The 21723-nt window shown below is 40.8% G+C and overlaps 1 protein-coding gene across 1 annotated transcript; it reads right to left on the reverse strand.

The window, feature by feature from the left end:
• Positions 1-7442: 7442 nt before the first annotated feature.
• On the reverse strand, positions 7443-21303 carry LOC114673712 (uncharacterized). The gene is made up of 4 exons (XM_028837870.2): positions 21182-21303; positions 20800-20931; positions 12618-12782; positions 7443-10823 (listed from the first exon to the last, which is right to left on the reverse strand). Exons 2-4 carry the CDS (start codon positions 20854-20856, stop codon positions 7443-7445), a joined length of 3603 nt encoding a protein of 1200 aa, XP_028693703.2. The 5' UTR covers positions 20857-20931; positions 21182-21303.
• Positions 21304-21723: the final 420 nt, after the last annotated feature.

The following is a 21723-nucleotide window of genomic DNA, read 5'->3' on the forward strand; positions in this document are numbered from 1 at the left end:
CATGAGAAACTGCTTCATGATGAGGGCATTCATCTCACAGAGTTAAACCTTTCCTTTCATTCAGCAGTTTGGAAACGCTGTTCTTGTAGAATCTACAAAGTGATATTTGAGAGTGCATTGAAGCCTATGGTGAAAAAGAAAATATCTTCCAATAAAAACTAGAAAGAAGTGTTCTGAGAAACTGTTTTGGAATGTGGACATTCATCTCACAGAGTTAAACCTTTCTTTTGATTCAGCAATTTGGAAGCACTGCTTATGTCCATTCCACGCATGAATATTGGAGATCTCATTGAAACAAATGGTGAAAAAGTGAATATCTCATGATGAAAACTAGAAGGAACCTGTCTGAGAAACCACTTTGTGATGTGTACAATCATCTTGCAGAGGCAAACCTTTCTTTGCATTCAGCTGTTTGGAAACACTGTTTTTGTAGAATCTGTGAAGGGATATTTGGGAGTGCCTTGAGGCCTATGGTGAAAAAGAAAATATCTTCAGGTAAAAACTAGAAAGAAGCTTTCTGAGAAACTGCATTGTGATATGCGCATTCATCTCACAGAGTAAACCTTTTCTTTGATTCAGCAGTTTGGAAAAACCGTTTTTGTCCATTCTGCATATGGACATTTGGCGGCTCATTGAGGCCAATGGCAAAGTATCGAATATCCCAGGAAAAAAACTAGAAGGAAGCTATCTGAGGAAACAACTTGTGATGTGTGCATTCATCTCGCAGAGTTAAAAATTTCTTTTCATTCAGCAGTTTGGAAACACTGTTTTTGTAGAATCTGTGAAGGGATATTTGGGAGTGCCTTGAGGCCTATGGTGAAAAAGAAAATATCTTCAGGTAAAAACTAGAAAGAAGCTTTCTGAGAAACTGCATTGTGATATGTGCATTCATCTCACAGAAATATACCTTTCTTTTGATTCAGCAGTTTGGAAACACTGTTTTTCTCCCTTCTGCGAATGGACATTTGGGAGCTCATGGGGGACGATGGTGAAAAAACGACAATCCCAGGGTGAAAACTAGAAGGAAGCTATCTGAGAAACCACTTAGTGATGTGTGTATTCATCTCAAAAAGTTAAACCTTTCTTTTCATTCCACAGTTTGAAAATGCTGTTTTTGTAGAACCTGCAAAGGGACATTTGGGAGCGCCCTGAGGCCCAGGTGAAAAAGAAAATATATTCAGATAAAAACTAAAAAGAAGCATTCTGAGAAACTGCTTTGTGATGTGTGCATTCATCTCACAAAGTTAAACCTTTCTTTTGATTCAGCTGTTTGGAAACACTGTTTTTGTCCATTCTGTGAATGGACATTTGGGAGTTCATTTAGGCCAATGGAGACAAATTGAACATCCCAGGATAAAAACTAGAAGGAAGGTGTCTGAGGAACCACTTTGTGATGTGTGCACTGATCTCTCTGAGTTAACATTTTCTTTTCATTCAGCAGTTTGGAAGCACTCTTTTTGTAGAATCTGTGAAGGGATATTTGGGACCGCATTGAGGCCTATGGTGAAAAAGAAAGTATCCTCAGATAAAAACTAGAAAGAAGTTTTCTGAGAAAATGCTTTGTGATGTGTGCATTCAATATCTCACAGATTTAAACCTTTCTTTTGATTCTGTAGTTTGGAAACACTGTTTGCCCATTCGCAAAATGGACATTTGGGAGCTCATCAAGGCCAGTGGTGAAAAAGCAAATATCCCATGATAAAAACTAGAAGGAAGCTGTCTGAGGACCCACTTTGTGATGTGTACATTCACCTCATTAAACTTTTCTTTTCATTCATCACTTTAGAAACACTGATTTTGTAGAATCTGCAAAGGGATATTTGGGAGTGCATCAAGGCCTATTGTGAAAAATAATCTTCAGATAAAAACTAGAAAGATGCTGCCTGTGAAACTGCTTTGTGATATGTGGATTCATCTCACAGAGTTAAATCTTTCTTTTGATTCCACACGTTGGAAACACTCTTTTTGTAGAATCTGCAGAGGGACATTTGGGAGACAATTGAGGCCAATGGGGAAAAAGGGAATATCTCCAGGTAAAAACTCTAAAGAGGCTATCTGTGAAACTGCTTTGTGATGTGTGGATGCATCTCACAAAATAAATCGAATCTTTTGATTCAACAGGTTGGAAACACTCTTTTTCTGGAATCTACGAAGTGACGTTTTTGAACCCATTGTGGCCTATGGGGAAAAATTGACTATTCCCAGGTAAAAACGAGAAAGAGGTTATCTGTGAAACTGATTTATGACGATTGGATTCCTTTCACAGACCTAAAACTTTCTTCTGATTCATCAGGTTGGAAAAACTCTTTTTGTGGAATCTCTGAAAGGACATTTGAAAGCCCTTTGAGGCTATGGGAAAAACCAAGTATCACCAGATAAAAACTAGAAAGAAGCCATCTGAGAAACTGCTTTGTGATGTGTGGATTCATCTCGCAGAGTTAAACCTTTCTTTGGATGCAGAAGGTTGGAAACACTCTTTTTCTAGAATCTGTGAAAGGACATTTAGGAGCCCATTGAGACCTATGGGGAAAAACATATCCCTAAAGAAAAACTAAAAAGAAGCTATCTGTGAGATGTGTAGATTCATCTCACCAAGAAAAACCTGTCTTTTTGTTGAGCATGTTGAAAAAAAGTATTTTTTCTAGAATCTGTGATGGGACATTTGAGAACCAGGTCTTGAACTCCTGACCTCAAGCAATCCTCCTGTCTTAGGGTCCCAAAATGTTGGAATTACAGATGTGAGCCTCTGTGCTTGGCCTGCATTGTTATTTTTTCTAAATTTTCTTCAGTATTTCAGCAAATAGCAGGCACACAGAAAATGGTTACTCAAAGTTTTAAATTGAATGATTGTAAAAGATTACTGAAAACATAGCAGAAAATAAATTTTCAAAACCAAAAATAGAGAGAACACATTCATAAATATTACTTAAATAACAAAACAATTTAAACAGTAAATAATGAAATGGAAATAATTTCACACAGTCTGAAAAGGAAATGTGGTACTTCATACATTTAATATACCCTCACCATACAGAATGTTCTTTCCCTATTACATAACGAGTATATGTATTAAGCACTAAAATTTTGGAATAATAAAAGACTATATTCATATTTGGTAACTTATTTATTTAATCAGAAGAGGTTTCCAACATAAATAAATAGATTGAACTTACTTTGTATGAAAATTGCATTATCTAAAACTTCACAGAGAAAATAGGAAAACTCCACATTTAGTGTTCAGGTCTGCTAAGTCATATTTTTAAATCTAAGTATAAGCATGAAAATGATTTCATTGTCATGGTAGTAATAGCTGAACTGGTCAATAAGCAATAAGTAAGTCTTGTTTAAGAAGTAGTTGTTTCTGGTAACCACTATAACCCCACGTTTTTGGAGTTACACGTTGGCAGTGATATTGGCCATATAATTCCTTATGGTACTGATGGCAGATACGGAATTTGGTATAGGAATGACGATGGTAGGTGTTAGGATTTAATTTGTAGGTATACTAACCACAGTTGCCCTAGAATAGGTCATTAGAAAATTGCCATTTTGGTCAAGTGAGAGTAGTAATCAGACTTAGTCAATTCATTAGAAAAAATGAAAGCTTTGCATTTATGAATAAGTGGTGAATGGCTCTGAATAACATGAAATAGAAATTGTAATGCTTGTAGATTCCAGTGATAGGCTATTAAAAGGTTCAGTAAAGTTTTGTCTGTTGTAGGAGTACATAGAGTAGAAATGTGGTGGTCTCTATTGTGAAATTTCAGTAGATATTATAGGAATAGCAACTTTTGTTGATGGAGCATGATTGTTGTGGCTATGAATGGACTCATTTGAAGGGGCAGTGGAAGAGCTGGCAGTATAGTGAGAGCAGATTATGTAGAAACTATAACTGCGATTTCATTTTCTATTAACAGGTAATGATGCTCATGGAGATTGTAAATTGAGCTGATATTGCTAGAGAGTCGTGATCGAAGAGTCAGTTGAGTTAGTAGTGTATGTGTTGGCTTTCATTTAGTTGAGTTGGTGGCAGTGAAGGTTAAAGATGTTGGTTTAGTTGTATCAGAAAACAGAAGAGACTCAGTAACTGAGTTGGACGTAGCTATTGTGAGGGTTGTAAATTCAATTAAAGTGCAGGTAGTAGTGTCTGATGATTTTGTTAAAGTAATAATCATTTGTAGGTTCATTTGATATGAGAGTAATTCAGGGTTGAGTTAAAAGTTGTTGGATGATTTATGTAGTTGTAGCTTCAACCGAAGTGGGAGTTTTGGCCACTGTGGATACCAATAAGTGAGACTGTTATTGTAATCTTATGATACTAGATTCAGTAAAAGTTACAATGGTCATAGACTTAGCTAATATGAACCTAGTTGTCATGGCTGTGGCCTCAATTGAAAAGATAATTGTGATTGTGGTAATACATTCAGTTGAAGGAACAAAGCTTGGAGTTACAGTGATAAGTTTGGATTAAGAGATGGTGCTCACAATTATGCTGACATGTTCAGATGAGGTGCTACCAGTAGATGTAGTTATACTAACTTCAGTTAAAGTAGCAGCTGCTGTTGTGATTATTAGTTTATTTAAAATGGTAGCAGGCCAGGTGCAGTGGGTCATGCCTGTAATCCCAGCACTTTGGGAGGCCAAGGTGGGTGGATCACGAGGTCAGGGGATTGAGACCATCCTGGCTAACATGGTGAAACCCCATCTCTACTAAAAATACAAAAAATTAGCCAGGCATGGTGGCACAGGCCTGTAGTTCCAGCTACTTGGGAGGCTGAAGCAGGAGAATCGCTTGAACCTGGGAGGCGGAGGTGGCACCACTGCACTCCAGCCTGGGTGACAGAGTAAGACTCTGTCTCAAAAAAAAAAAAAAAAAAAATGGTAGCACTACCATTAGTGTCTACAGACTCATTAGATGAGGTCCATGGTTGCTGTTCTGTTAAATTCAGCTGCAGTGCTATATATGGTTATGTGGTTTGTGGTTAAATTGAAGGAATGGTTGCTGTTGTGATAACTGGTTCTTTCGAAGCAATAGTCCTGACTCTTATACTTACAGGCTAGTAGAGATGCTGCCTATGATTGTTATGATAATGACCGTAGTCAAAATGGTGGCTATTTCTGTTTTCCAGGTTTAGTTCAGTCAAAGTGATGGATGCTGTTGGAGTAGTGAGTTCAATAGAAGTAGTAATGGGGACTTTTGTGGTTGTAGCCTGAGTAGGAGTGCCTGTGGTTGTTGTGGTGGTCAGTTCAGGTGAACCAGTGGGTGCAGTTGTGGTTGAAGATTCAGTAGAAGCAGAAGTTGGGATCATTGTGATTGATGGCTCAGTGGAAGTCCCTACAGTTGTTGTACTAGTCTGTTCAGTGGGCATCATGGCTGCTATTGTGGTTGTAGACTCACTGAGGGCAATCACAGTGGCAATTTTGGTTGTACCCACCGTGGAAGTACCAACAGTCATTGTAGTAGTCTGTTTAGTTTCAGTGCTAGCTGCTATTGTGGTTGCGGGTACAGAAGAAGGGAGAGTGGTGGCTGTTGTAGTTGTAGCCACAGTGGAAGGACCTGATGTATTGTGGCAGTTGTTTCAATGGAGGTGCTGGCTGCTATTGGTGTTGTCGATCAAGTAGAGGAGGTAGTAGTGCTCACCATGGTGGTAGCATCAGTAAAAGTGCTGGCAATTAGGTGGTTGGTTGGATTGAAGTGGTGACTTCTGAGGAAGAAGTGGTGGTGGCTGATGTGGTTGAAGACTCAGCAGAAACTGCTGCACTTGTGGTAAACCGTTAAGTTTCAATGCTGGCTGTTGAACTGCCAGGATCAGTAGAGGTGGCAGTGTTGGTAATTATGGTAGCAGTATCAGTGGAAGTGCCTGCAGTTGTTGTGCCAGAGTGTTCAGTTTCAGTGCTGGCTGTTGTTGTGGTTTTAGGTTCAGTAGAGATGGCAGTGGTGGCTGTGGTGGTTGTAGCTTCAGTGGAAGTGCCTACAGTTGTTGTGGCGGACTGTTCAGTTGCAGTTGCTGACTGTTGTTGTGGTTGTGTGTTCAGTAAAGGTGGTAGTGGTGGCTGTTGTGGTTGTAGCCTCAGAGAAAGTGCCTGCAATTGTTATGGCAGACTATTCAGTTGCAGTGCTGGCTGTGTTGTAGCGCTTGGTTCAGTAGAGGTGGTAGTGGTGGCTGTGGTCACTGTAGTCTCAGTGGAAGGGTCAGCAGTTTTTGCAACAGGCTGTTCAGTTGCAGTGCCAGGTGTTGCTCTACTACTGGACTTGGAAGAGGTGGCAGCAGTGGCTATTGTGGTAGAAGTGTCAGTGGAAGTGCCTGCAGTTCTGGTGGCAGAATGTTCAGTTGAAGTGCTGGCTGTTGTTGTGGTTGTGGGTTAAGTAGAGGTGGCAGTGGTGGCCACTGTAGTTGTAGTCTCAGTGGAAGTGCCTGAAGTTGTAGTGGCAGACTGTTCAGTTACAATGCTGGCTGCTGTTGTGGTTGTGAGTTCAGTAGAGGTGGTCGTGGTGACTGTAGTGGTTACAGCCTCAGTGGAAGTGCCTGCAGTTGTGGTGGGACACAGTTCAGTTGCAGTGCTGGAGGTTGTAGTGCGGGTGGTATCTGTTGTTGTTGTAACTGCAGTGGGAGTATCTCCAGTTGTTGTGGCAGTGGTGTCTGTTGTGGTTGTAACTCCAGTGGAAGTACCTTCAGTTGTTGTGGCAGACTGTTCAGTTGCAGTGCTGGCTGTTGTTCTGGTTGTGGATTCAGTAGAGGTGGTTGTGGTTGCTGTTGTAGTTGTAGCCTCAGTGGAAGTGCCAGCATTTGTGGTGGCAGACTGTTCAGTTACAGTGCTGGCTGTTGTTGTGGCTGCGGGTTCAGTAGAGGTGGCAGTGGTGGCTGTTGTGGTTATAGTCTCAGTGGCTGTGGCTGCAGTAGTGGTGGCAGACTGTTCAGTTACAGTGCTTGCTGTGGTTGATGTTGTGGGTTCAGTAGAAGCAGTATTGGTGGCTGTTGTGCATGTAGCCTCAGTGGATGTGCCTGCAGTTGTAGTAGCAGACTATTCAGTTGCAGTGCTGGCTATTGTTGTGGTTGTGGGTTCAGTGAAGGTGGAATTGGTCAGTGGTGTGGTTGTAGCCTCAGTGGAAGTGTCTGCAGTTGTGGTGGCAGACTGTTCAGTTGCAGTGCTTGCTGTGGTTGTCATTGTAGGTTCAGTAGATGAGGTAGTGGTGGCTATTGTGGTTATTGTCTCAGTGGAAGTGCCAGCAGTTGTGGTGGCAGACTATTCAGTTGCAGTGCTGGCTGCTGTGGTTGTGGGTTCAGTAGAGGTGGCAGTGGTGGCTGTTGTGGTTGTAGTCTCAATGGAAATGTCTGCAGTTGTGGTGGCAGACAGTTCAGTTGCAGTGCTGGCTGTTGTTGTGGTTGTGGGTTCAGAAGTGGTAGTGGTGGATGATGGGGTTGTAGTCTCAGTGGAAGTGCCTACAGTTGTGATGGCAGACTATTCAGTTGCAGTGCTGGTTTTGTTGTGGTTACAGGTTCAGTAAAGGTGGCAGTGGTGGATGATGGGGTTGTAGTCTCAGTGGAAGTGCCTACAGTTGTGGTGGCAGACTGTTCAGTTGCAGTGCTGGCTGTTGTTGTGGTTGTGGGTTCAATAGATGTGGTAGTGGTGGCTGTTGTGGCTATTGTCTCAGTGGAAGTGCCAGCAGTTGTGGTGGCAGACTGTTCAGTTGCAGTGCTGGCTGTTGTTGTGGTTGTGGGTTCAGTAGATGTGGTAGTGGTGGATGATGGGGTTGTAGTCTCAGTGAAAGTGCCTACAGTTGTGGTGGCAGACTGTTCAGATGCAGTGCTTGCTGTAATCGTCACTGTAGGTTCAGTAGATGTGGTAGTGGTGGCTATCATGGTTATTGTCTCAGTGGAAGTGCCGGCAGTTGTGGTGGAAGACTGTTCAGTTGCAGTGCTGGCTGTTGTTGTGGTTGTGGGTTCAGTAGAGGTTGCAGTGGTGATTGTTATGGTTGTAGTCTCAGTAGCAGTGTCTGCAGTTGTGGTGGCAGACTGTTCAGTTGCAGTGCTTGCTGTTGTTGTGGTTGTGGGTTCAGAAGTGGTAGTGGTGGATGATGGGGTTGTAGTCTCAGTGGAAGTGTCCACAGTTGTGATGGCAGACTGTTCAGTTGCAGTGCTGGTTTTTGTTATGGTTGTGGGTTCAGTAGAGGTGGCAGTGGTGACTGCTGTGGTTGTAGTCTCAATGGAAGTGTCTGCAGTTGTGGTGGCAGACTGTTCAGTTGCAGTGCTGGTTTTTGTTGTGGTTGTGGGTTCAGTAGAGGTGGCAGTGGTGGGTGTTGTGGTTGTAGTCTCAATGGAAGTGCCAGCAGTTGTGGTGGCAGACTGTTCAGTTGCAGTGCTGGCTGTTGTTGTGGTTGTGGGTTCAGTAAAGGTGGTAGTGGTGGATGATGGGGTTGTAGTCTCAATGGAAGTGTCTGCAGAGGTGTTGGCATACTGTTCAGATGCAGTGCTGGCTGTTGTGGTTGTGGGTTCAGTAGAAGTGGTAGTGGTGGATGATGGGGCTGTAGTCTCAGTGGAAGTGCCTACAGTTGTGACGGCAGACTGTTCAGTTGCAGTGCTGGCTGTTGTTGTGGTTGTGGGTTCAGTAGAGGTGGCAGTGGTGGCTGTTGTGGTTGTAGTCTCAATGGAAGTGTCTGCAGTTGTGGTAGCAGACTGTTCAGTTGCAGTGCTGGCTGTTGTTCTGGTTGTGACTTCAGTAGAGGTGGTAGTGGTGGTTGTTGTGGTTGTAGTCTCAATGGAAGTGCCAGCAGTTGTGGTGGCAGACTGTTCAGTTGCAGTGCTGGCTGTTGTTGTGGTTGTGGGTTCAGTAGAAGTGGTAGTGGTGGAAGATGGGGTTGTAGTCTCAGTGGAAGTGTCTGCAGTTGTGGTGGCAGACTGTTCAGTTGCAGTGTTGGCTGTTGTTGTGGTTGTGGGTTCACTAAAGGTGGCAGCGGTGGCCGTTGTGGTTGTAGTCTCAATGGAAGTGTCTGCAGTTGTGGTGGCAGACTGTTCAGTTGCAGTGCTTGCAGTGGTTGTCACTGTGGGTTTGATAGAAGTGGCAGTGGTGTCTGCTGTGGATGTATTCTCAGTGGAAGTGCCTGCAGTTGTGGTGGCAGACTGCTCAGTTACAGTGCTGGCTGTTGTGGTGGTGGAATTAGTAGAGGTGGTAGTGTTGGCTGTTGCGGTTGTAGTCTCAATGGAAGTTCCTGCAGTTGTGGTGGTAGACTGTTCAGTTGCAGTGCTTGCTGTGGTTGTCATTGCAGGTTCAGTAGATGTGGTAGTGGTGGCTGTTGTGGTTATTGTCTCAGTGGAAGTGCCAGCAGTTTTGGTGGAAGACTGTTCAGTTGCAGTGCTGGCTGTTGTTGTGGTTGTGGGTTCAGTAGAGGTTGCAGTGGTGGCTGTTATGGTTCTAGTCTCAGTAGCAATGTCTGCAGTTGTGGTGGCAGACTGTTCAGTTGCAGTGCTTGCTGTTGTTGTGGTTGTGGGTTCAGTAGAAATGGTATTGGTTGCTGTTATTGTTGTAGTCTCAGTGGAAGTGCCAGCAGTTGTGGTGGCAGGCTGTTCAGTTGTAGTGCTGGTTGCTGTTGTGGTTGTGGGTTCAGTAGAGGTGGCAGTGATGACTACTGTGTTTTTGGTCTCAGTAGCAGTGGCTACAGTTGTGGTGGCAGACTCTTTAGCTGCAGTGCTTATTGTGGTTGTCATTGTGGGTTCAGTATAAGTGGTAGTGGTGGCTGTTGTGGCTGTTGTCTCAGTGGAAGTGCCTGCAGTTGTGGTGGCAGACTGTTCAGTTACCATGCTGGTTGTTGTACTGCTGGGTTCAGTAGAAGTGGCAGTGGTGTCTGTTTTGTCTGTAATTCCATTGGAAGTACCTTCAGTTGCTGTGGCAGACTGTTCAGTTGTAGTGCTGGCTGTTGTTGTGGTTGTGCATTCAGTAGAGGTGGTAGTGGTGGCTGTTGTGGTTGTAGTCTGAGTGGAAGTGCCTACAGTTGTGGTAGTACTCTGTTTAGTTGCAGTGTTGGCTGTTGTTGTGGCTGTGGATTCAGTAGCGGTTGTGGTGGTGGCTGTTGTGGCTGTTGTCTCAGTGGAAGTGCCTGAAGTTGTAGTGGCAGACTGTTCAGTTGCAGTGCTGGCTGTTGTTCTGGTTATGGGTTCAGAAGAGGTGGTATTGTTGGCTGTTGTGGTTGTAGTCTCAGTGGAAGTGTCTACAGTTGTGGTGGCAGACTGTTCACATTCAGTGCTGGTCGTTGTTTTGGTTGTGGGTTCAGCAGAGGTGACAGTGGTGGCTTTTGTTGTTGTTGCCTCAGTGGAAGTACCTGCAGTTGTTGTGGTGAACTGTTCAGTTGCATTGCTTACTGTTGTTGTGGATGTGTATTCAGTGGAAGTGGTAGTGGAGGCTGTTTTGGTTGTAGCCTCTGTGGAAATTCCCGCTGTTGTTGTGGCTGTGGCTTCAGTTGAAACAGTGACTGGTGATACTGAAGTTGCAACTGAAGTGTTATTGGAGGTCATCGTGCTGGTAGGTTCTATAGAATTGCTTGCAGTGGTTCTTATAATAGTAGGTTTAGGTGAAGTGGATTTTGTGGTAGAATTTATTATAGTAGTGGTAACAGTAGGTTGAGAATCTGTAGATGAGGTTATTCCAGTGGCAGATGAGGGTGTTCCATGGCTTTGGGGAAACTGGATAACAACGGAGGCATTATTATTTTTCTCATTATATACCAGGGATACCATGAGTACTCCAATTGCTGTTGTTATCACACAGGCTAAGAGACAAGCCAGAAAGGTTTTCCATAGAGACCAGTCACAGAAAAAATTTCGTGTCACCTGGAATGGATTTAAGTAAAATTACTAAAGATGAAAATAAATATTTTATGAAAAATTAACGCCATTGTTCATCCTATTTATATTATGTTTTCTTCTAGTAACGTTATAATTACAAGTCTTACACTGAAGTATTTTGCCATTTTGTGTTGATATTTGTATATGATGTGTGATAGAGTCCAATTTCCCTCTTCTCCAGGTGGATATTCAGTTTTTCCAACACAATTTTTGAAAAGACTGTTCTTCATTGTGTGTTCTTGACATCTTTGTTGAAAAACCAATTGATCATAAATGTTTGGGTTTATTTCTGGACTCTCTGTCTTCTTCAATTGGTCTTTTTTTGTGTGTGCCAATACCATCCTGTTTTGATTACTACAGCTTTGTAGTAGATTTTGAAATAGATTACTTCACTGAAAGAATGTATAAATGAAACTAACTTTGCAAAAATTGTAACTGTGAGAAAATTATGATGGTGAAAGAGATCTGATCTAATCAACTCTCATCTTGCCTTTAACTTCCAAACTGTCCTTACTTGTTCCTAGACATAATAGCCCTTCCCCAAAACTAAACTGCCTTTGTAAAGCTAATGAAAGACCACCAGGTTAGGAGGATGAGAGAAGCCTGAATTCTAATCAGGTGTAGACATAAATGATTACCTGTCATTATTCTGGAGATCACAAGATTTACAACTTCCCCAATTACTCCTGCAGATTCTTTCACTATTGTAGCACCTAAGATTGGTCTTTTGAAATTCCTTTTCAGGTTTTTACATTTCTGATGACTGGTGGCAGCAACTGGTCTTCTGGCCCTACCCAGAATCAACTTCAGTGGCCACAAGGACCATTTCCCACACTCCTATGATTGTACCCCCAACCAGTCAGTAGCACCCATTCCCTAGCCACCTTTCCTTCTCCCAAACTACGTTTGAAAAACCCTAGCCTCCAAACTTTGAGGCAGGTGAATATGAGTAATAATAAAACTCTGGTCCCTCATTTTGCCAGCTCTACGTGTGTGAAAGTCTTTATTGCAAACCCCCTGTCTTGACAAATTGGTTCTATCTAAGCAGTGGGCAAGAAGAGCCCATTGAGCATAAAACAGGAAGATAAAAACTATTTTAAATAACAAATGCTGGGCCCAAATTTTAGTTTTTATTAGGAAAAACCTAGTACTTTTGTTTTCCTTAATGTTCAAAGAAATTTCCACTGATCTCTCATGCTTTCTTATTTACATGAATGTATCTTTCCAAATTAAAAAATAATAGATATCATCTTAGAAACTCTTTATACCTCCAAGGGTACATAAACCATCCAGCCAAGGTTGAAAACATATGAGATCAGAGCCAGGAGGGCTACAAGAAGGCCCACAGTTAGGCTCAGAGGCACGCAGGAAGGCAGAGAGAGACAGATCATCCACAGATTAGGGCCTGGGACCTCAACACATGACGTCATCTTCCACCTGAGCAAGGTTTACAGACAATGTCATTCACTGCCAATGTATTTGTTACCTAGCCAGTACTTCAAAAATAAAAGCCTCTAATTTTTGTTTTCTTTGACCCTCTCTAAAATCCTTATATGTTTTTGTCTTTCTATTAAGATCATTAACTCCTTAAACAAACATCCCCATAAATCTTCTACCTCTCCTATATTCCCTCTCAGTGACTTCACATTTTCAAATGATTTCTCAAAAGAAAAATGTTAATGTTAATTGACTGAATGTTTTTCCTCCAAATATTGGATCAAGAGTATTTTCATGTAGATTATATCTTAATCCAGAAAACAGTGTTGTCCCAAGTATTACCTGATAATGTTGGAATTCTCTGTTTGAAAATTCTGAGTGTTCAAGGGTCGCTGGGCTGGTGCAGACACCAATTAAATTAGTACCAACATCACCAGATATTTCAGTTGATGTAGAGAACTGACATGCTGAATTGTGAGCTTCATTGTTTCTTGGACTCAGGAAAGGCTATAGGCAGAAAAGAATGGGAAAAAGCGTAAAACATATACCACCTATTGAGAAGTCTGGTTCCAGGCCAAACTTCTATATGTGACCTTTCAGATGCAACCATAGGCCACTGCAAAGCCTTCACCTGGAAAGCCTCAAAGAAGAAAGCTGCCCTCCCTGAAGATTTGGTGCAGCTGTGCATTGCAGTATCTGAAGGAAGCTGCAGTCAGGAAGCTGCATTGCATTTATGCACTGCAGTCTCTGAAGGAAGCTGCAGTCAGGAATTCAGCCTCCCCTTTCCCCACACCACCCTGGGCAATCATGCTGTTGAGCACATCTTCATTCCTTGCGTAGGAATTTCCATCTGGAGGCTTGCTTGTTTGGTACAGTGGGGTAGAAGCAGGGGTTGCCTCAGGAGAGATATTGTTCAAGCACTTATGTGCAGATCTCCTTATCTGGGGCATTGGAGACAATTTTCTCCACCCTGACTCAGTACTCAGTTCTTTCCCACTTCTAGGCCTTCTTCCTCTTTCTCCTTCTATCTCCCAGGTCCATAAAATGGCAGAAGCCCTTTATTCAGTGCTCCATTGGCAATGGGGTCATCCTGGTCTATGCTGATCCATTTAACTCTTGCCCAGTGCTGTTATGCGGAGAAAAAAAAATGGAACGTTATGGTGGCTGACACCGTTTCCTCTTTGACCTCTTGCTTATACTATTGCAATAAGTGAATAAGGGCTTAGTCATTACTTTTAGTTTGGCTCAAAGTCCTAATTGAACACCTGGACAGCTAGCAGCTCTCAGCACTTATCATATGACATAGTCACTGTGTTCCTGCCTGTATATCCAAGAGCTATGAAAGTATATGTGATCCAGAAGCCATGGATAAGGAAGTTCACAGAAGTTTGATTCATAACAGCAAAAAAATGAAAACAACTCAACCGTTCATCAACAGGAAAATGGATAAATTATGGTTTGTTTATGCAAATGAAATATTTTACAATTATAGAGAAGAAACCAGTGATATAGATATGGTGATGAGCAACATAAGCCACACACATAAGAGTACTGTACAACTCCAGTTATACAGAATTCAGGAAAATACAAAACTAAGCTGTGGCAACAGAAATAAGAGTGGTTACCTCTGAAAGGATGGGGTACTGACTGGCAGCAGCCTAGGGGGTCTTCTTGGATGTTGCAAATGTTCTGTATTTAGATTTAGGGGATGTCACAGGTGATCAGTGACTATCTGGGCCAGTGGCAGGGGTGGTAAAAATAATTTATCAAAACACTTGCAGGTAAAGAAAGGTAGATTTATCAGAGAAAGTTGCAAAATAAGTTGCAAGGAAACAGTGGGCAAGTTAGCAAGAGAGGAGCTGATGGCAAGGAGATAAATGCTTGCTGGGGATTTTGTAGGAAGGTGCCTGTGCTGTGTGCTGAAGAGGGATTTATGCAGTATTGATAATGCCAAGATTGCAGTGAGCTAACTTGCAGGTGTCTGGTGATCGGCTGGGCACAGGAAGATTGTGAGTTATTTGCATTGGACAGCTGTGTGTCCTGGACGATGAAGAATGGCAGACTTATAGCTTATCTGCTTTTGGTTTTTGCTTTACCTTGGTTCTGTCAGCCTGACTCCTTTTCCCTAAATAAGACTCTACAGGGGATGGTTCACAGGTATGTGTTTGATGTATATATGTACGTATATGTGTGTAAAAATTCATTAACCTGTTCACTTAAATACAAGTTTACTTTATGTGTATTTTACATAAAGCATATTGTACCTTAATTTTCAAAAATTCAAAATGAGTACACTAAGCTATAGCATGAATGAACCTTAATATATGAAAATTTTTGAAAATCATGTAGGACATTGGAGAATCCCAAAATGTAATGCAGAGTAGGATGAAACAATCTGACTATATTACAAATTTAAGAATCAACAACTTCACTGAAGTGGATGGAGTAAAAAGGTGCTGACTAAAGGAACTTTGGGAATAAGTGGAGTCTGTCACACTAAAAGCAAAAAACTGGACACAGCATTGAATTACAGTTGATGAAGTTGTTACCTACAGGGGAACAGTTCCATACATGCATTCTGGAATGAAATAATTAAGCAAACGGATGGAGGATGGCAGTGTGGAAGTTAGGTTTCTCCCTATTAGAGTAGAAGTTTACGGATAAGCAAGATAAGAAAGTATAAACCAAAAATAAAATTCTAAGCTGCCCAACCAAATGAACAGACTCACCTCTTGGCCAATGGGATCCCAAAGAACCCTGAAAAACTACTTCAAGCCACCAAAGGAAGGGCAGGTCAGACACACTTCATTATTCCCTCCTCCCTTTGGAATTTAGGCACAACTGACCAGAATTAACATTAAAATAGAGATCATAGACTAACAAAACAGACTCTTTGCAGCAATGAGATACCCAGCTCCAACCTGACCTTGGTTTAGTGTCACATGACAGACAGCACGCACTGATGGAAATACAAGAATTTTACCCCAAAATGTATTTCTTTGACATATTTTGAAATGGCCCTGCAAAGCCATTTCTTGTGGAGCAAATTTGTGCTCTGTAGAAAAATCCTCTTCCTTTTCCAGGTGTTTTTCTGATTTGGGAGAGATTTAACTGAGCCTGACACCTTTTAAAGTCAGATAACAGTCATTTACCATGTATTCTCCCTAAAGTCTGCCACCCGGAAGCTTCATCTACATAAGAATCTTGGCTCTCACAATCTTTCTTATCTTAACTCAAGCCCTTCTTTCTGCTGATTTCCACTCTAGGGAAAGATCAACGCTTTCAACCAATTGCCAGTCAGGAATCCTTTGAATCCACTTATGACCAGTGTGTCCACTGCTCCCCCACCCTGCCCACTTTGAGATGCCCTGACTGTCCGGGCCAAAACAATGTGTACCTTACATGTATTCATTGACATCTTTGCCTGTAACTTCTTACTCCATAAAATGTATAAAACCAAAAACTGTAACACAACCACCTTGGGCACATGTTCTCTGGACTTCTTGAGGCCATGTCACGGCCCATGGTCACTCATATTTGGTTCAGAAGAAACCTTTTTGAATACTTTACAGTTTGGCTTTTTTCATCAGTGGAAGGTAGAATGATCCATGGATCATTACAGTTGGAGACTGGATGAATTATAGTTGGAGATATCAGTATAAATTCATGTTCAGCTTAATAACAACACTGATAGTTACATACAGAAATATTTATAGATATGTTTATATGCATGGGTTAGTACACTCACATATGTCTCCTTGCTTTGTCAGCCAAGAGGACCCAGAATCAACAAAATGCCAGTAGCAACAAGCACACCCAGCATCCAAATCTTGGTTTTTAAATACCATTTGAAATAAAAGGACCCAGGGATCCTTGGAGAAATGACTGATTCTAGTGCTAGAGCAGGAAATAGATAAGATGAGCCTGAATATCTTGTAGTATCGGAAAGTAAGAAAGTCTCCACTCTCCTTTAGAAAAACCCACAGCTGGGCGTGGTGGCTCACACCTGTAAACCCAACACTTTGGGAGGCCAAGGCAGATGGATCATGAGGTCAGGAGATCGAGACCATCCTGGATAACATGATGAAACCCCATCTCTACTATTTTAATGGCGTGAACCCAGGAGGCAGAGCTTGCAGTGAGCCGAGATCATACCACTGCACTCCAGCCTGGGCGACAGGGCAAGACTCCATCTCAAAAAAAAAAAAAAAAAGGAAAAAAAGAAAAACCCACAATGATGGGGTATGTCAAACATACACAGGAACCAACTGAAAGAGATCCCAATGGTCAAAGCTAGAAAAGTGGAGCAAATAATTAATTAAAGTCATATTAGATTATAAGCCAAATAAAAAATGAATATCTATGAGTTCATACTGATATAAATAAATGACTAAATCAATAAATAGGGGAGAAGAGACAAGTAGCCTATGCAAAATAATTCCAAATGATTTATCTAGATTATCTACTCTCAGGGAACATAATTCCCTACATTTTAAGTGTGGGCCGCACTTTAGTGACTTTCGTCCAAACAATATAGTACAGAAAGGGGGAGAGGTGAGTAACTTTACAGTGAAGAAACCTGGCAAACCACTGCCTTGACCAGGTTAATATCAACAGTGCTAAATCACATTGTTAGTATGTACCCTTGATAAGATGGGATAAGAATGGCACTTTAACTCTGTGGTCTGCCCTAAAGAAATCAACAACCCCTGTCTAATCATGAGAAAAACATCAGGCAAATCCTAACATAGAGAAATTTTGCAAAATCCCTGACCAGTACTCCTCAAAACTGTCAAGGTCATCAAAAGCAAGGAAAATCTGAGAAATGATTACAGCCAAGAGAAGGCTAATGTACATTTTCTGGTTACATTATTCAGGTTGTAATACCCAGGATTTCCAAGACAACAAAGACTAGTAACCTCTGTCCATACTCCACTAACTAACATTCCCTATATAAGACTGGATCCTGTGACCTCAGCATTATGAATAGTATCTAATACTCAACAGAACTTAACAGTTTATGGAAAAACTATGGAAGACGCATCATTTAGTGATTACTCAACATACATTTTCTGGTTTCTTTTTGTTCTTTCTAACCTCACAGATTGTATGCTGTCGTTGGCTAAAGACACCACAGATTTGTTTGAATTTATGTACAAATATAAAAAGCATTAGAAGCTGGAAAATGTTTGGGTGCGACCCTATTCAACACAGTCTTTATGGAGTGGGTAGTACAAGGGATAAAGGGAGTGGTATTGAGACAATATAAACAGAAGACTCCGGCCGGGCACGGTGGCTCACACTTGTAATCCCAGCACTTTGAGAGGCCAAGGTGGGTGGATCACCTGAAGTCAGGAGTTCAAGATCAGCCTGGTTAACATGGCAAAAACCCGTCCCTACTAAAAATATAAAAATTAGCCGAGTGTGGTGGCGGACACCTGTAATCCCAGCTACTCTGGAGGTGGAGACAGGGGAATCACTTGAACACAGGAGGCAGAGGTTGCAATGAGCCGAGTTCATGCCACTGCACTCCAGCCTAGGCAACAGAGTGAGACTCTGTCTCCAAAAAAAAAAAGAAGATGACTCCATCCATGTTTGGTACATGGGTGCCTACTTAAAAATTTTTTACAGTAAATGTATTAAAAATGTGGGTTCAAATGTGAAACATTTTGGGCATTAGGTTTTCCTTAAAGGGAGGTTGAAGGAAAAAATAATCTCAGAAACAGTTTTAAGAAAAAGGAGCGGCTGGGCGCAGTGGCTCACGCCTGTAATCCCAGCACTCTGGGATGCCTAGGCGGGCAGATCACTAGGTCAGGAGATTGAGACCATCCTGGCTAACATGGTGAAACCCTGTCTCTACTAAAAATACAAAAAAAATTAGCCAGGCATGGTGGTGGGCGGCTGTAGTCCCAGCTACTGGGGAGGGTGAGGCAGAAGAACGTCATGAACCTGGGAGGCAGAGCTTGCAGTGAGCCGAGATTGCGCCACCGCACTCCAGCCTGGGCAACAGAGCGAGGCTCCATCTCAAAAAAAAAAAAAAAAAAAAAGAAAAGAAAAGAAAAAGGAGAGAAATCTGTGTTAGATATTCAAAGGACTATAAATTGGTCCATGTAAATTTGTTAGAATTGAAAAATATTACAGAATTATCTAGAACTTTTTTCTAATAGGACAGTAAGAATATTATTTAAATACACTCTCCTGGCCAGGTGCAGTGGCTCACGCCTGTAATCCTAGCACTTTGGGAGGCTGAGGCGGATGGATCACCGGAGGTCAAGAGTTCAAGAACAGCCTGGTCAATATGGTGAAATCCTGTCTCTACCCAAACTACACAATTAGCTGGGTGTGGTGGCACGCTCCTATAATCCTAGCTACTTGGGAGGCTGAGGCAGAAGAATCTCTTAAACCTGGGAGGTGGAGTTTGCAGTGAGCCGAGATAGTGCCACTGCACTGCAGTCTGGGCAACAAGAGTGAAACTCCATCTCCAAAAATAAAAAATATAAAATATAAATAAATAAAATAAATATACTTTCTTGACCTTCTTGATTAAATACCCAATTTTAAATGGATTTTTAAAAAACTGTTGACAGATCAATTAATCTCTAAATTCTATTAAAACAATCAAACCACATGTGTATGTGCAGACACTACTCAGTGAAAGACTATGCATAAGAATAAAAGAGAGTTTAATTGTGATTAAATAGTCAAGAAGGAATACATCTGGGTGTAAAGACTTAGCCAGATTCTAATTTTTCTTAAGGTACAATAGCATGACAACATTTTTTTTAATAGCTATTCAGTGATATCAAATAAGATAAAATCTGATATACACAGGTACTGTAACAAAATTCCATCTGTTTTTCAATCAGAAACTTTGAGAAAAATAACGAAGATTTATCTTTTATAAAAGCTTCAATTATTCTTCAGCAATCTAGTATACTGAGGGTGATGAACTTAGATTTTGTTGTTGTTGAACTTTTATAATTAAGTTAAACCTCACTTTCCAAACCAGCTTGCCTGAATTTTTTAAAAATTCTTTAAAGGAAGGGAGATAGTGGGTACCTATACCAAGAATGGAGAACCTACTACACTGGAGCTTTGGGGGTAATATAATTCGTGCTATCTCAGTTTCTCCTGTCAGTCTCTAAAGTTAAAAATTAAAGTTAAAAGTTGTCTCTAAAGTTAAAAATTGATCAGTTAGGGAGCTGTGAATTATACTTAATTAGCTTTTGGCCGCAGCCAATAATCTCCATCATGCATCTGATATGCATTAGCTATAGTCACGGAGTAAAATTTTAAATTCCCTCTTCACAGATTTAAAGAGATTAATTTACCAATTTTTGTTTCCTAAGAGGGAAAAACAAACTCCTACATTTTATTTTTTAGTGGCCTTCAATTTCTATTCAGTCCATTGATCAAAATGGCCCTCAATGAAAAAAATTTTTTTTCTATCACTATGTCCAAGTATACAGATATAAGTGAAATATTCAGTCAGTGTTAAAATACATAACCTTTATTTGAAAACAGCATTGTTTAGGAAAACACTCAAGATGACTAACTGATTCCTTACTATTACCAAAGAAATCTTTTTATTTGAGTATGTTGACACTGTGAAGACCCAGTGACAGATTTGCAGGGCTAGACAGACCACAAAGATTATCTTCAGGGTAGAGGGGTCCTGATCTAGAATCAAGGGAAAATTTTCTCTGCCTTATAACTTCCTTGTTAGTGCATGGAGAGAAAAATATTTTCCTCACAAAACATTAACTATCCATTCAAACCTACACTGATTTCATTCAGCTCCTTTCCATTTCTCCAATATCAAGGACTCTAGTTAGACATGAAGAGTTATATAAAATGCAATCAAAAAACATACAGAGCTAAATTGTTTCTTCTAAAAACCTAAACAATAAACAAGGTTGCATGTAATTGAACTCTAAAATTTTACCTAAATACAATTCTTTACCAAAAAAGAAATTCATAAGTACTTAAGTAGAGGCTAGTCTAAAGGTTTTGCTAGATAATTTGCTTCCTAGGCCTCAACTTTACTTACAAGATTCACTTCTGACTCCCAAAGATATGTAGAAATATCTGGGTTCTGACAAATCTAGATATTATACTAACAATCTTGGCAGTTAACACAAAAATCTACACATCACATTTAAAAAATTTAATTTGCTAATGCAATCAAACCCACATTTGTTGTCTTATGCTTAAATTATAGTATCTGTAAAGTATTAAGCATATCATTAAATTGTTACCCCCCCCAAATTGCTAATGTCTTAGATCAGTGATTATTTAAAATAAGTTTCTCTGCTATGCATGTACTGATATGCAGAAAAAAATTCAAGTTTTCTAATTAATAAGTTGTAACAGAGTAGCTAAAAATGGGCTTCCACAGAAAACTTTGAGAATTCCATTTTAGGAAAAACTATGTTAAAATTTTTAAAAATTAGGAGTTTCATAAATATTGAAAATAAGACTCTGGACTATGAGAATATATCACAGTGGTGCCACTAATACTTACTGGCTGGTATCCAGAGTGTTCAATGTTCACTATATATTTCCCACGTTTTCTGTCCATTCTTGAACTGCCAATATCACAAGCTTAACTCCAGAAACATTTTTCAGCCTCTTCATTGCCCTTTATACCTGCAATCTTGAGAAATAATTGAGTTGATTAATAGTAAATCAACTATGAGACATCAGTGACAGTGTGGATTAGACTAAATAATAAATAATTATTCTTTATATGGGATCCACCCACTTTTACACCTGGAGTATTAAGTAATCACGTAAAGGCACAAGAAAATCAATACCACCTTTGTGACTACACTCTCAATACTCCTCCCCAAGCAGCCTGCTTAGTAGAAAGAAACTGCAATCAGATGCATTTTTCCTTCTCTCACCTGTCACATCATTTCTCAGGACTCTTCCTTCTGACCTCAAGAACAGCCCAAGACAGTAATAGAATTCTGCTATAAGTGAATGTTTCTGTTGCTTCTTTTCTAACCACACGTGACTGTCTTTTCCTCCAATAAGAGGAAACAACTTTCAGAGGAAACAACTTTTAGATGCTCACTACCCACTGCTCATCAAGTCTTGACCTTCTTGGGGACCTTTCCATGCTCTACAACTTTTCCAGTCTGTTCTCTTTCTCTCTCTCTCTCTATCTCTCTCCGCTTCTGAAAAAAATTAATATGACATGGCTTAGCCTTCCTCAAGCCTCAATATACCACAGACAGTTAATCTGATGAACAAATCTCTGCACATGTATTCACCAGGGTGCCTTTTACTTCCCATCGTGTGGGCTCCAATTAGCATGGCCACCCAAGCGATTACTTCTGATTGTGATTATGATTTAATAACAGGACATGTGCGCAAACAAGACTCCTTCAACTTTTGCAAATTATACTCCAAGGCAAAGGCTTTTTTCTTATCTGTTGAAATA

The sequence above is a fragment of the Macaca mulatta genome, chromosome 18 (genome assembly GCF_049350105.2).
Source record: "Macaca mulatta isolate MMU2019108-1 chromosome 18, T2T-MMU8v2.0, whole genome shotgun sequence".
Lineage (NCBI taxonomy): Eukaryota > Metazoa > Chordata > Mammalia > Primates > Cercopithecidae > Macaca > Macaca mulatta.